Source organism: Balaenoptera borealis (genome assembly GCF_965194805.1).
Source record: "Balaenoptera borealis genome assembly, chromosome: 1".
Lineage (NCBI taxonomy): Eukaryota > Metazoa > Chordata > Mammalia > Artiodactyla > Balaenopteridae > Balaenoptera > Balaenoptera borealis.
This window is the reverse complement of record NC_138860.1, coordinates 33,205,848-33,219,793: the sequence shown is the minus strand read 5'-3', so window position 1 is coordinate 33,219,793 and position 13,946 is coordinate 33,205,848. Positions and strand designations below refer to the sequence as shown.

The 13,946-nt window shown below is 42.1% G+C and overlaps 1 protein-coding gene across 7 annotated transcripts; it reads right to left on the bottom strand.

The window, feature by feature from the left end:
- Positions 1–1,146: 1,146 nt before the first annotated feature.
- On the bottom strand, positions 1,147–7,248 carry RAB29 (RAB29, member RAS oncogene family). Of its 7 annotated transcripts, none has more exons than XM_082363972.1 (6): positions 7,115–7,231; positions 6,562–6,687; positions 4,544–4,615; positions 3,669–3,850; positions 3,254–3,375; positions 1,147–2,970 (listed from the first exon to the last, which is right to left on the bottom strand). In XM_082363972.1, exons 1-6 carry the CDS (start codon positions 7,116–7,118, stop codon positions 2,859–2,861), a joined length of 618 nt encoding a protein of 205 aa, XP_082220098.1. In that variant the 5' UTR covers positions 7,119–7,231; the 3' UTR covers positions 1,147–2,858. The 7 variants fall into 7 exon arrangements, with proteins under 7 accessions (XP_082220098.1, XP_082220100.1, XP_082220099.1 ...); XM_082363974.1 differs by having other exon boundaries at positions 6,562–6,810; positions 7,115–7,226; XM_082363973.1 differs by having other exon boundaries at positions 6,562–6,805; positions 7,115–7,219.
- Positions 7,249–13,946: the final 6,698 nt, after the last annotated feature.

Here is a 13,946-nt window from a genome sequence, read left to right as displayed (position 1 = left end):
TACACAGCTGAGGCCTCTTCCTATACATAGTGAACCAAGCGGGGTGAAGGAGAAAAGGGCACTGAGGTTTATTTCCCTGAGCAATCTAGTCACTAGATTTTACAGAATACCTACCATGGAGATTTTTACATCTTCTAACCATGGCCTTAGATCATGTCAAAAGCAGGCCGCTGCCTACAAACGGACATGCAGGAAGAGCCTCCTGTTAGATGGGACAGTGTCCTAAGGACAGAAGACAGACCACCTAAAGAAAACAGTTAAATCTGGAGATGAGAGAAAAATAAAGGACCCAAATATTCCCTAGCAATAGGAAAGGAAAGTGAGTAACAGCATCTTGGAGCAATTCCGGCTCATCAGCAGTACAAAACAGCAAACCATCACTTATGCTGAGGGGCCTTCCTTGACTTATGGTTCCTTTCCTGGCTTGTTTGATCACTCAGCTATTCTGTTCAAAGTTGAAAGCCAGGGCAGTTACAATCCCACAGCTCTGTTCTCAGCCCTTCCTTGGGTCTCTTAGAACAGTCTGCAGGGAATGCTTATGTTTTCTCTTTGGCCACAGACCAGCTGGATGGTTGAAGGGGCATCTTGTCTCAAATATGGAAATTTCTCTAGGGAAGGGCTACAGTGATATCCATGTTCCAAACAAGTTTTACCCAAGAGGTAGCATCCAAATGATAGGATCTAATTATTTTTAGTATAATCACATTTCTAACCATGTAAATATTTTCTTCTTCCTTATCTTAATTGCTTTCCCTTTTCTTCATAGATAGGGACATAAAGAGAAATATTTCACTTTCTTCTTTAATTAGTTTCAGGGCCATAACGTTGACCAACTGGGAGAGAAAATCCAGAAGGGCTGGAAGGCCAGCCTCTAGCAATGCTTGAAAAGACAGGAATATCCTGAGTCAGCAAGTGGGAAAAGAAAGCATATTCAAGTTTTTTAAATGGTCACCATTGCAGTATTTGAGAAGTTACATCAAGTACTGAATTGGAATGAGGCAATCAGTCCTGGTAAATTAACAGATAAACAGAATAACATTTACCTTCATTTTTAAGAAGGTATTTAAAAAATAAAGTCTCCATTTCCACAATACTCTATCAGTATAAAATAACAAAGTCACAATGAAGGCCAATAACTACCATCAATACAATACTTATTTCCCATTTATTTGTGATTTTTCAGGGGTTCAAACAAGTGAATAAAAATCAATTTTATTTTCACGGAGAACTTGTTATTCCACTATTATTTTCAGAATCATTGTAATAAAAACCCTACCTGGAAAGAGTAATACAAAAGAGAACCTGAAGGTCTCAGAAGATTGTGCAAAATTTATAACAATTGGCATTAAAAACAAACAAACCACCGAAGGCTCTGATATTTGGCCTCTGATCTCTCTTATTAGGACAGTGTTTTTCAAAGTCTGGTGTGTGTCAAAATCACCTGGAGAATTAACGGAGCCTACAGAAGCCCAGGGAAGGCCTGGGTCTCTGCATCTTTAACACGTTCTCCAGCAAGGGTTTCCAAACCGGGCTGATCAGAATTGCCTGGGAAACTCTGAAAAACAACAACAACAAATCCCCAAGCTTCATCCCTGGACATTTTGGTTCAGTAGGTTTGAGGCTGGGAAACAGAAATCTTAAAATATTTTATTTTAAAATCGTTAAACAAACTTCCCAGGTGGTTCTCATTAGTCAGATTTGAGAACCACTGACTTAGAACACTTATTTAGGTAAGTGTCTCTCAAAGAGCTCTAAGCCTGAGCTCACTAAGAATATTCATAACTTTGGGCAGGTTATAAATCACCATCCTGTGAGAATTTAACAAATTAAACTGTCTAGAAGTGATTTGATACTAAAAACTCTGCCCAATTTAGCACTTAAATTACCTAATGATTTTCTGTCTATCTACTCTCTACCCCCAGGCAAAGGTCTATACATAATATTTATTTTCTATGGCTGGTAAGTGCTAGCCACCCAAAGTGCTCATAAGCAAGTTGCCCCATAGGATTTTGTTCTGTTAACCTGACCCTCTTCTTCCATTCAGACTCAGAGCTGTGAGGAATAGACCTAGTTCAGGGTACCACGGCCAACTGATGTCACTTGCAGCATTACGCGGCAAGACATCAACCTGCAAACCCTGTCCCCATCCCACTGGGAGAGAGACACTAGAAAACCTTAAAGTGAGAATTAATTTTTTGGGGAAAGAATCGCTCTCACCAAAGACAGATCATTTAAAAGCTTAACTATTCTTAAAACCAAGACAAAAGAAAGCTAATATGACTTGAGAAGCTTAAAAAAATAGTGACTTTTGGTTTACCTCCAGTAGCCCTAAACCCATAGATATCCAGCCCCACTTCTCCTGTATCTCAGAATCAGGTGTTTAAATTCAAAGTCCAAGACAGAAAGAATCTGAAAGCAATGATCAACAAGGAATTTGGGAACTGACCTTTGATCTCATTTTCCTTGCAATCTGAAGTCCTATCAGATTGAGATATCAATATACATCAAATGGAAAAATATGCTCAAAAGTAGGTGAGAATTATGGTCCGTAAAACACAGATGCTGATTTCTAATCCTTCCCACAAAATCCCAGATCACAAATTGAGAGATGAGATGATCTTTTTTGGACAGAAGGCACTGACTGGTCCCCGTGAGCCAGCAGCAAGTGACAGGCAACTTGCAGGAGAGGCAGCAGAAACGCCCATGGGTCCCACGTGTCTCTTCTTAGTGATGATGGCCCTCCTTACTGGACAGTCAGCAGCAAACAGTTCAAATGCACTTAGTAAAACTGCTGGGTGGGCAACCAAAGGGAAGAGAAGGAGCTCCTAGAACTGGGAGGGAAAACAAGCCAAGCGCTACTAGCAGCAGGCCCAGCTGGAAGAGGGCTTGGTCTGCAGGTTGATGTAGTTCCCTTGGGTGGACAAAGACATATCTTCTCTGGAATTGCTCATCATCTTTTCAATGAGGACTCTAAAAAACAAGTACAAAACAAGCCTGAGAAGCTGGATGGAGAAACGGCAGATATTGTCTGTCTTGTCACCAGATGGCATTCAGTAAAGCCACAAGGTTTAAATGCCCCTTTGTCCCCAATTATCTCAGGAGAGAAGACAGCATCCCTGACCTTCAGGAGCTGGCATTCCAGTGGCTCAGTCTGCTCTTGTTTGCTCAGAAACAAGGAAAGAAGGTCCAAGGGGCTGCAGTGGAAGATGGGTAAATGTGCGTGCCTATCCCCAGAACAGCATGAGCTACTCACCTCATGGCCTCATTAATATTTTTGTTCTCCTTGACTGATGTTTCTGTCCAACCTGTGAAACCATTCTCTTTACTGAACCGGTCAACCTGGTCTCGGCTCACTGCCCAAGGGGACAGATCACACTGGCAAAGAAAATAAATAAAAGGCAACACCATAAACTTCCTGGGAATAGAAACATTGCTCAGATACGTGTGGATTTAAAACAGTTCCACCAATGGCTAGAACAGCAGCATCTGAAATCTACAGCCAACATTCTTCCCAAAGAAAGTCTCAACATCTCTTGAAAGGAGGTAGAGAAGATTTTGCCAGCTTGAGAAGGGCAAGTGGATACCCACAATCAGAGTGCATTTTAGATACGCTTACTCTCTGACCACGGATTGAGGCCAGGGGCCATTTTCCAAGATCGACCACATACCTTGTTGGCTAAGAGCAGGCAGGGCACCGGCTCTCCATTAGGCAGTGTGAGCTTGCTGTCCAGGTCCTGTTTCCATCTTTGGCTGTTGCTGAAGGTAGTGGCGTTGGTAACATCAAACATAATAACACAGGCAGAGGCATCCCGATAGTAAAGTCGGGTCATAGAGGTGAAGCGCTCCTGCCCTGGGAAGAAAGGAGACGGTTCTTGAGAAGGTGATCCTGAGAACCAGCCTTGGAACCCTCCCTGACACCCTGCCCTTTCCCTCTTCATTGTGGGAAAGAGGGCAGTATGCGTAGTGGGTGAGTCCAGATTCTGCACCCAGATCACCCAATTCCAAATCCCTGCTCTGTCATTTACTATCTATGTGACTTTAGACAAGTCAAGCTTTCAGTGCTTCAGATTGCGCATCTGTAAAGTGGGGAAAAAAGCAGTAGCTTTTTATCATAGGATAGTTGTAAGGATTAATGAGTCAGTGAATCTAAAATGCTCAGAAAAGTGCTTGGCACATAATAAATAAGGTTTAGCTATTATTATTATTGTCTTCTCTTTTCTTGTTTCTCACCAAGGTCAGCTGAAAACCTAGAAAGAGCACCCCCTCCCCCTGCTGTGGGAGCATCTACCTATGGTCTGGACAGTTCACTGCCTTGCCAGCCCCTCACCCACACAGAGACTGCTCTACATTTATTCAGGGCAAAACATCTACAGAAAACAACTACAAAAGCTCTACATCTACTCAGCTTATATATCCTCAGAGCAGTTCAGTCATTCCAGCTTCAGGAAAAAACTTCTGGTTTCACTGTCCCACTTTTTCTCTGAGAGCTTGTTGGTTAAACCAAAATGTCTTCCTTGTTTTTGTCCAGTCTTGTCCATCCTACCTGCAATATCCCACAGCTGGAGGCGCACCACCTCTGAGTCAGACCACTGGAGAACCTTCAGAGCAAAATCCACTGAAAATGTATGTATAATATACTTGAATTAAATTTACCTTAAAAAATCCACAAAGTCATATCAAATATGCAATGACAACCCTAGAGACACACAACTCCAATCCCATTCATTCATTATTTATTTGTTTGGTTATTTTTAAGCCCTCAATGGACTGAGATGAGCCCACACTCACGTATTAAGTGTGGGACAGGTAATTCACATGCGTCTCCGAAGGCATCTCTAGCTTTTACTCTCTTGTCAAACCAATGTATTTGATCCTACTTGTCTCTAAGGCTGGGGATAGGAGGATGGGAGTAATTATAAAAACAACTTCTAATCTCAGGTTAAACAGTTTCTGGGAGATTTAGGGGGTTTTCTCAGGGAAGGGATGATGGGGTAGAAGAGGGAAATGAGGTAAGTGGGTTGGCTTTTGCGTCTTCCACATTTCAGTGTTGGTTTCTAGTCCAATTGTATTATGAGAAAAACACACCCTCAGGGAATTCTACATTCTCCATAAGGCTGTAGGAATTATCTTGGGCAGGAATGGGGTAAAGTGAAAAGGTCCCAGATGATTCACCAGGAAGAAGACACTCCATGGATGATGCTTAAGAGCTGTGCTGGAATCTACTGCCACATCTGTAGATGCTGAGAGTCCATGAGTTAAGGCGCGGGGGTGGGGGGAGAGCTTTTGATAAGGACAGAAACAGGATAATTTCTGAGCTTTGGAAATACATTTCTCCACGTCTATGACAGAAATAAAAGCTAGGGGAAATTAAGAATAAACACTGAACAAAAATTAGCCAGTCAATTATATTCTCTACTAAAGGAAAACTAGAACAATTGCTAAAAATTAGTGGGATACTTTTAAACCAAATCCATGAAATAGGGACCCTCATATTATTGAGCAGTGTGGGGCAGAATGGTCAGGAAACAATCTTTGAAACTTTTTTTTGTTTGTTTGAAACTTTAAACCCTTAATTTTGATGAATGTTCTTAAGGAGGGTGTTTTAACTGCAGTGTAAATGCATGTTAATTTAAAAAAATTCCAGAAGGAACACTAGCACACATTTTCAAAGTTTACATTACTGCAATTTTTTTTCCTTAAAAAAAGTTCTTTTAACGGAGATAAATAAATGTTTGTTACTTTCCCTCTTCACCAGCTCTTCCCATCTAAACTTCTAATTAGAAGGCATTTTTCTACTTCTGAAAAGACAGTTGAGTCCAAAGGCCAAACCTGGAAATAAATGAATTAACTCTTGGTCTTCCCTGCCACCTTCACCTCCCCAGTTTGAGAGAAAAAGGTGTGTGTGGGGGAGGAAGATAGGTCAGAAGAGTGGTATATTTTACACTAGGAAGAAGTCCTAGTCTTTATTTAAGCAATCGATGGACAAAAAACACACAGCTCGTCAGCCTTGATAAGCATCTGATTGTGTGGCCAAGGGGCCCTCCCATGCAGGTATTTCCATAACAAAGCTAGGCTCCATGAGACCAGGTTAAACACCTTTCTGTGCCTTCAACAGCTGTCTGTAACTCCCGTGAGAAGCAGGACAACAGCCCCAGCTGGTACCTAACAAGGCGCTCCAGAGGGTCTCAGCTGCTTCTGCTGATCGCAGAGATTTGCCAGTGACCGCTAGGAAGGCTGCAGGAGGAGACTTGAGTTCCCTAGCGAAACGCAGCAATTGCTCATTTTCTCATCCACCCGCCCCCATTTCCCATCGTCACAGCTTTGCTCTATCTCTTTCCAGACAATCAGCTCAGGCTGGTAGAACTTAATTGGGGGAAACCCAAGAGAGGCATGCAAATCAAACACCAGCATGCCTCCCTTCAGGATCCCAGACACCTATTTCCAGGCCCGGGGAAGGACCCAAAGACACCAAATCCCCCGTTCCCCACCCCACTTGAGTCCACGGCTCAAGTCCTGTGATCCCGGCCTCTGGTCTATCCCGCCCCCGCAGCGACGTCTCACCTCCCACCGTAGACTTGTAGTGTTTGCTGAAGCTGTCCTGGGAATATCGCTGCACCAAGGACGTCTTGCCCACTGCGGCGTCCCCCACCACCAGCACTTTGAACAGGTGATCACGGCTGCCCATGGCTAGCGGGATGGACGTTATACGGCGGCGGGAAGTGGGGGGAGAGCTTATTTTAACCCCTTTGGCTCGGGACCCCGCTCAAACTGAAGTTTGGCATTCCCGCCGAACCGCCCGTTGGGGCTTCTCTGACGAGAAAGCAAAAAAGGAAACTTCGCACTCAACCTATACGCGCGCTTCCTCCCCCGGCGGCCGCAGCCTGGGTGGGGCGCAGGGCGCAAGCTGCGAGCCCCCGGCTGTTCCCACCTTCTCCCCCTCCCCGCCCGGCTACCGAGAAATGGGATGAGGCACCACGGTGCCTCACCCACCGGGACTTCCCCGGAGCTGCTCCGGCGGGCGAATGAACCCGGGCCAGCTCATTTCACGGTCAGGGAGAAGATGGGGGCCCTCCCCGCACTGCACAAACCAAATTCTGGGGAAAGAGAGGCTCACACATAGACTCCCCGGACCCTGTACCGCACCAGGCGGCGCAGTCCCTCTTGCCTTCCTTCGCGTGCGTCACGTGCAGCGTTGCTTGGAGCACTACATTTCCCAGCTTACCTCGCGGTGAAGAGAAGTAGCCGAGTGAGGAGACTCGCCCGCCTGGCCTCCTGGGAAGTGTAGTTTATGCACTATTTTTCTTTTTAAAAAAACTATGCGAAGTTTCAAATCCTTTCAATCTTATTTTAAAATAATTCTGGAATAGAAAAGATCCTTCAGAAGCGATTTGTTCGACATGATTTCACCTGCCTAAATCCGTCCCCAGACAGATTTCTCACTATCTTTAAAAGTTTTATGGAGCTAAGATTAAAAATTATTCCATAGATGCCATACATTATTCCACTAATAAAAGCTCAAGCCTCATCCCTCATGCTCCAAATCTATTTCCTATTCTTTCAGTTGGATGGACATATCCAGGATCTTGTGAACATGATGAAGGCTAGCTCTTATATTTTTCCCAAAAGACCCAATATCAGTCAAATTCAAGGACAGATTAAAAGGCCGAGTCTTAGGAAAACCCGTGTCGTTAAATGTTAGTTATTAATATTTAATAACTAGCTACTGCAGCAAAGATAGACAGAAAACAACAGACGTTCCTCATCCTCACTTCCACAATCTCTAGTCATCACATCATTTGGGCTGGAAGCTAATTGGAGTACACTGGCAGTCCTCCTCCAGTTGTTGTTGCTGTTGCTTATGAATAACGATTAAACTACAGTTTTGCAAATACTTTTAATTTTTTAGCCTGTAACTTTTCTGACCTACCTGCCCTTTAGGTAGCAGTTAAGGGAACATGAGCTTCACGGCGAACAAAATAAGTTCCATTTTCTATACTTTTCCCAGGAATAGAAGAAAAAGCAACAGGGCAATGGGAAAACAGCCCTGGTTAGATCTCTTGATGGGCTACCACTTACGTTCTGTGAGTAGAGAACATCAGCACGGTTCACAATGAATGTATTTAGCCCAAAATATTTGTTACCCAGGTAAGGAAGTTCAGGCTAGGCTACTCATCTTTTCCGAATGTCTCAGTTCCCTTTCCAATGGTCTTTTCTCAATTCCCGTTGGCTTTAACATAGTTGACCACCCCTTGAAATTTGTTTCTCACGTGGCTTCTGTGACACTGTTTTTCTTGTTTATCCTCCTACTTCTCTGATGATCGCCTTTTTCTTTCATGGTTTCCTTCCATCCCATCACTCCTTAAGAATTTCCTAAGGCTTGAGTCTCGGTCCCTGAGCTGATCATTCTTTAAACTTTTTACTTTAGTGAATTGCCTTGGCTTCAAATTTCTCTTTGTCTAAATTTCATTTATATCTTTATCTCCAATCAGTTCTGTTCAACTGCTATAAAGGTGCCTCCATTTGGTTGTCCTGCCAGAGCCTCCCTCTCACTGCATCACCACAAAAACAGCTATTTCTGTCATTGGCCTCATCATTTCTTCCTTTCACTCAGGCTTCAGACCTGAACATTTTTATTTTATTGTGGTAGGAACACTTAACATGAGATCTACCTCTTAAATTTTAAAGTATTCAATAAAATACAAAAAATACAAAATTTTAAGTGTGCAATAGAGGTACAGTGTTGTACAGCAGATCTCTAGAACTTATTCATCTTGCTTAACTGAACCTTAAGCCCATTGATTAGTAACTCCCCATTTCCCCCTCCCCCCAGCTCTTAGCAACCACTATTTATTCCACTCTTTGACACTATAAATTTGACTATTTTAGATACCTCATATGAGTGGAATCATGCAGTAGTTGTCTTTCTGTGATTTGGGTATTACACTTAGCATAATGTCTTTAAGGTTCATCCATGTTGTCGCTTATTGCAGAATTTCCTTCTTTGTAATGGCTGAATAATATTCTATTGTATGCATATACTACTTTTTAAACTCATCGTTTGATGGACATTTAGGTTGCTTCCTTATCCTGGCTATTGTAAATAGTGCTGCAATGAACATGGGAGTGCCAATATCTCTTTGAGATCCTGATTTCAATTCTCTTGGATAAATTCCCAGAAATAGGATTGTTGGATCATATGATAGTTCTATTTTTAGTTTTTTGAGGAAACTTCATACTGTTTTCCACAGTGGCTGCAACATTTTGCATTCCAACCAACAGTGTACAAGGGTTCCAATTTCTCCACATCCTCGCCAGCACTTGTTGTCTTTTTTTTTTTTTTTATAATAGCCATCCTGACAGGTGTGAAGTGATATCTTATTGTGGTTTTGATTTGTATTTCCCTGATGATTAGTGACATTGAACGTTTTTTTCACATATTTTTTGGCCATTTGTATGTCTTCTTTGGAGAAAAATCTATTCAACTCCTTAGCCAATTTTAAAACTATGTTATTAGGTTTTTGTTTTTGTTTGCAGACATTGAGCATTTAAAAAAATTTTTTATTGGAGTATAGTTGATTTACAGTGTTGTGTTAGCTTCAGGTGCACAGCAAAGTGAATCAGTTATACATATACACATATCTACTCTTTTTTAGATTCTTTTCCCATATAGGTCATTACAGAGTATTGAGTAGAGTTCCCTGTGCTATACAGTAGGTCCTTATTAGTTATCTATTTTATATATAGTAGTGTGTAGTAGTGAGCATTATTAATATTTCCTCTTACACACATTCCTCTACAGCCCCTCCCTTTTAAAAAGTCAGTCACCACATCCTACTGATCCTTCCTTCAAAGACATTTCTCCCACCCATCCTTTATGCTTTGTATCCAGTGCCACTTTCATGTTCAGGCTTTCATTATTCACACCTGGATCATCTTCAGAAACCTGTTTATTGATCTCCCTGATTTTAGTTTTTTAAAATCTTGCATCCTGCACAACCAGCCAGGATGATTTTCCTAAAACATCATTGTTCCTTCATTGTCTACCAATTACCCAAAAATTGTCCAACCTTCCTGAATTGGTGTCCAAAGCCCCACCCTACCTAACAACTCTATCTCACCTGATCTCAAATGGGAATCTTCCCCCTCCTAACGGTGATGTTCCTTCTGCTCTTTAAAAGCCCTATTTCATTTTTGACTTTGTATCTTCGCTCAGGGTGCTTCACCTATCAGAATACCCTTCAGGCTTCTTTTCACACACCTAAATCTTACCATACTTTGGGTTCTCAAACTTTAGTGTGCATAAGAATTACTTGGGGTGCTTGTTAAATATGAACATTCTGACTCTGCAGGGCTGTGGTAGGACCCAGGGGAATCTGCCTTTTTGTCAAGTACAAAGGTGATACCCAGACCAGATTCCACTTTGAGAAATGCTGCTTTAAAGCCTGACTTAAGCATCAACCGATTTAGGAATATTTCCCTTACTACTGCAGCCCTTATTCATCACCTGGAGCACTTACAATCGGTTTGATCTGTGGTCCTTTAACTATGTGACCAATTTAAAATTATTTAACTTATATGCAAACAATACATTGCAAAGTAAACAAGGATTTCAAATACAAAATTTTGGCTTTGGCCCTGGTTGTCTGTAAGAGGAACTACTTTAAGTTTGCCAAATCAGAAGTGTGAAGAGTGAGGATTTAAGAGGGAAGATTAGCAAGTTCCTGGTATTCCCCCAAGTCACAGAGTTTCTATAAAAGGAATGACAATTCCTTTGGTGGGGGTAGGGGTATTGTATTTCTTCGATAGTAAGCTGCAGTCTCCCAGATAGACAGTCATAAATAAGAGAGAGGGAAAGCACATTCAGAGTGCCAACAACAGATTTGCATGTACATGTTTGGAACACAGCTTTTTGGAAGCTGGGGAAATGGTCAGCCTTGCTCTGTTACTATCACACTTCCAATTGGTGCCTGTCTCTATCCTTTTTACTTCCCACTTTTTTTTTTTTAATTTCAAACCCATAGAAATGTTAAAAAGAAGAGTATAATGTATATCAGTATGTCCTAAAGCTGGATTTTCAATTACTGACACTTTGCCTCATCTGCTTTGTCTCTTTGTGTATACATATCAAACCTTTTGAAAGTAAGGAGCACACACTTCATCCCTAAATACTTTAGTACACAGGACCTAATAATTAAATTCTCCTATAAAACCAAAATACTGTAATTGGGAAGAACAAATCTGACTCCATATTAGATCTTTTTCTTTTAGTTTAACCTTTGTATTTTGTTACTTTTGCTATAAGTTAAGAATGTTGCCTATCACCTGAAGTATACAGGATAGTGCATTCTCAAGGCTCAGACCTTTATTTATTTATTTTTTTAAAATAAATTTATTTATTTATTTTTGGCTGCATTGGGTCTTTGTTGCTGCGCACGGGCTTTCTCTAGTTGTGGTGAGCGGGGGCTACTCTTCGTTGTGGTGCGTGGGCTTCTCATTGCAGTGGCTTCTCTTGTTGCACAGCACGGGCTCTAGGCCCACGGGCTTCAATAGTTGTGGCACGCAGGCTCAGTAGTGGCTTGCGGGCTCTAGAGCACAGGCTCTGTAGTTGTGGTGCACGGGCTTAGTTGCTCCGCGGCATGTGGGATCCTCCCGGACCAGGGCTTGAACCCATGTCCCCTGCATTGGCAGGTAGATTCTTAACCACTTCTGCCACCAGGGAGGTCTAGGCTCTGACCTTTAAAAGTAAGTATAACACTTTTCCATTCATATAGAGATAAAAAGTTGCAGAACAGAGAATAACATTTGTCCTGTTGGAAGTTTATAGAAACATGGTGACCTGACCTATGTGGACAGCTGCAAGCACAAAGGATTACATCACCAACACCAAGACATTTACAACAACCAACCACACCACTTTGCCTTTTAGTATAAAAGAAGCCTGAATTCTAACTAGGGTAAGATGGTTCTTTGGAACACTAGTCCATTATCTTCTTGGTCATCTGGCTTTCCAAATAAAGTCTCTATTCCTTGCCCCAAGAACTCAGCTCTCCATTTATTGGCCTGTTGTGCAGCGAGCAGTAGGAGCTTGGACTTGGTAACGATACCATTACCATTATCACACCTAAAAAAATTAACTTTAGCTCAATAATATCATAAATAATTTACATTTATCTATATCCCTTGAAATATTTTTTTCTCATTTCCCCCCCTCTGATCCAGGATACAATAAAAGTTCATGCATTGCATTTGGTTGTTTTGTTTCTTTATTAGTCTTTTTTTAATGTAGAACTATGCTGTGTCCAATACAGGAGCCAGTAGCCATGTGTGGTTATTTATATTCAAATTAATTGAAATTAAATAAATTTAAAATCGGCTCCTCAGTCACACTGGCCACATTTCAAGTGCTCAGTTGCCACATGTAATAGTGGCTACTATATTGAACAGCTCAGACATGGACTGTTTTCCTTATCACTGACAGTTCTATTGGACAGCTTCAATCTACAGTAATCCCTTGCCATTTTTTTTTTGCTTTTCATAACACTGAATTTCTTTTTAAAGAGTTGTATTGTAGAGAGTCTGGGTTGTCAACCCATATTCTGGGTTGTCTGATTGTTTTCTCAAGATTAGATTCTGGAAAAACGTTTTTGGCAAGAGCCCTACCTAACGGATGTGGTGTATAGCTTATTACATCACTAATTTCAGGTTGGTGATGACTACCATATGATTTCAATAAATATTTATTAAAGAAGTGACCCAGCACTAGGAAATCGCCTAAGAACTTGTGAGCTTGACTTCAAATAGAACAGAAAGAGTTTAGGGAATTCCCTGGTGATCCAGTGGTTAGGACTTGGCACTCTCACTGCTGTGGCCTGTGTTCAGTCCCTGGTTGGGGAACTAAGAGATCCTGCAAGCTGCACCGCGTGGCAAAAAAAAAAAAAAAAAAGAAGAGAAAGTTTATATAATCTCCACAGCCTCCACCCCTGTGCTAGGAAGAAAGTGGAAAAATGCTTTGTAACATGAAATGGAGACTGAAGTGATACAGCAAGTGGCCCAGGAGCACGGATGAGAGGGATGGACCCAGAGAAGGGTCAGGCCATGGGGCTGCAGCTGTCCCTAAGCCCCAAACTCCAGATTCACTTAAGTAATCATAACTTTTTGGTGATTGCTTTGGGCACAGGAAGCAGAAGCACAGGAATGCCTGTGACCCAGCTAAGCATTCAGCCAGAAGTTTCTGCAGCAAGGTGCCCTAGGAAACCCTCGAGGGAGAGGCTGGTGGGCTCAAAGGGCAACGTGTCAATCACTCCTCTGCGGGCTTGTACCCAAGAGTCTGCAGCTAGCTTTGAGCCTGGGAGTATCCAGGGGAAACATTATACCCTAGTTTTTACTGCTTTTGTTGCCACATTTGCCTTCTTCCATGGATACCCTCCCATCCACCCCAAATAAAACCAGGGAAAGAAGATAGGAAAAGGGGTAGAGGAGAATTTTTGGTTTAAAGAACTGAGTGTGTGGCCCCAACTGTCAACGTGTCACTGAGAAAGTCGCATCTATATAATGAAGGCATTCCCTTCTAACACAGATGATTCTAATTTTCTATGACCTTTCAATTCTGTAAGAGGGGAGCAAGGCAGAGACTATTGTACCCATAGGCCACCCTTAGTTACCCACTGACAACCCCCCAACCCTCCACCAAGAACTTGGAAATACTGTGTTAAACTCTAATATCAACATGTAATGAGAGGTTCCTAGGCAGGAGACTAGATTGATTGGAGTATAAACATATCTAAAGAAGAAATGTGTTGATCTGAAGGGAAGTTGGCCAGTCTTAGAAGTAAAGAAAGGAGACATTGAGAGGAGAAGAGTGGCTACACATCTCTGGCTTCTGTCTGGCAGACACCTTAGTCTTAAGGGAATATCTGGCTGGCTGTCCGGTGTCCCTATTGTGGAGA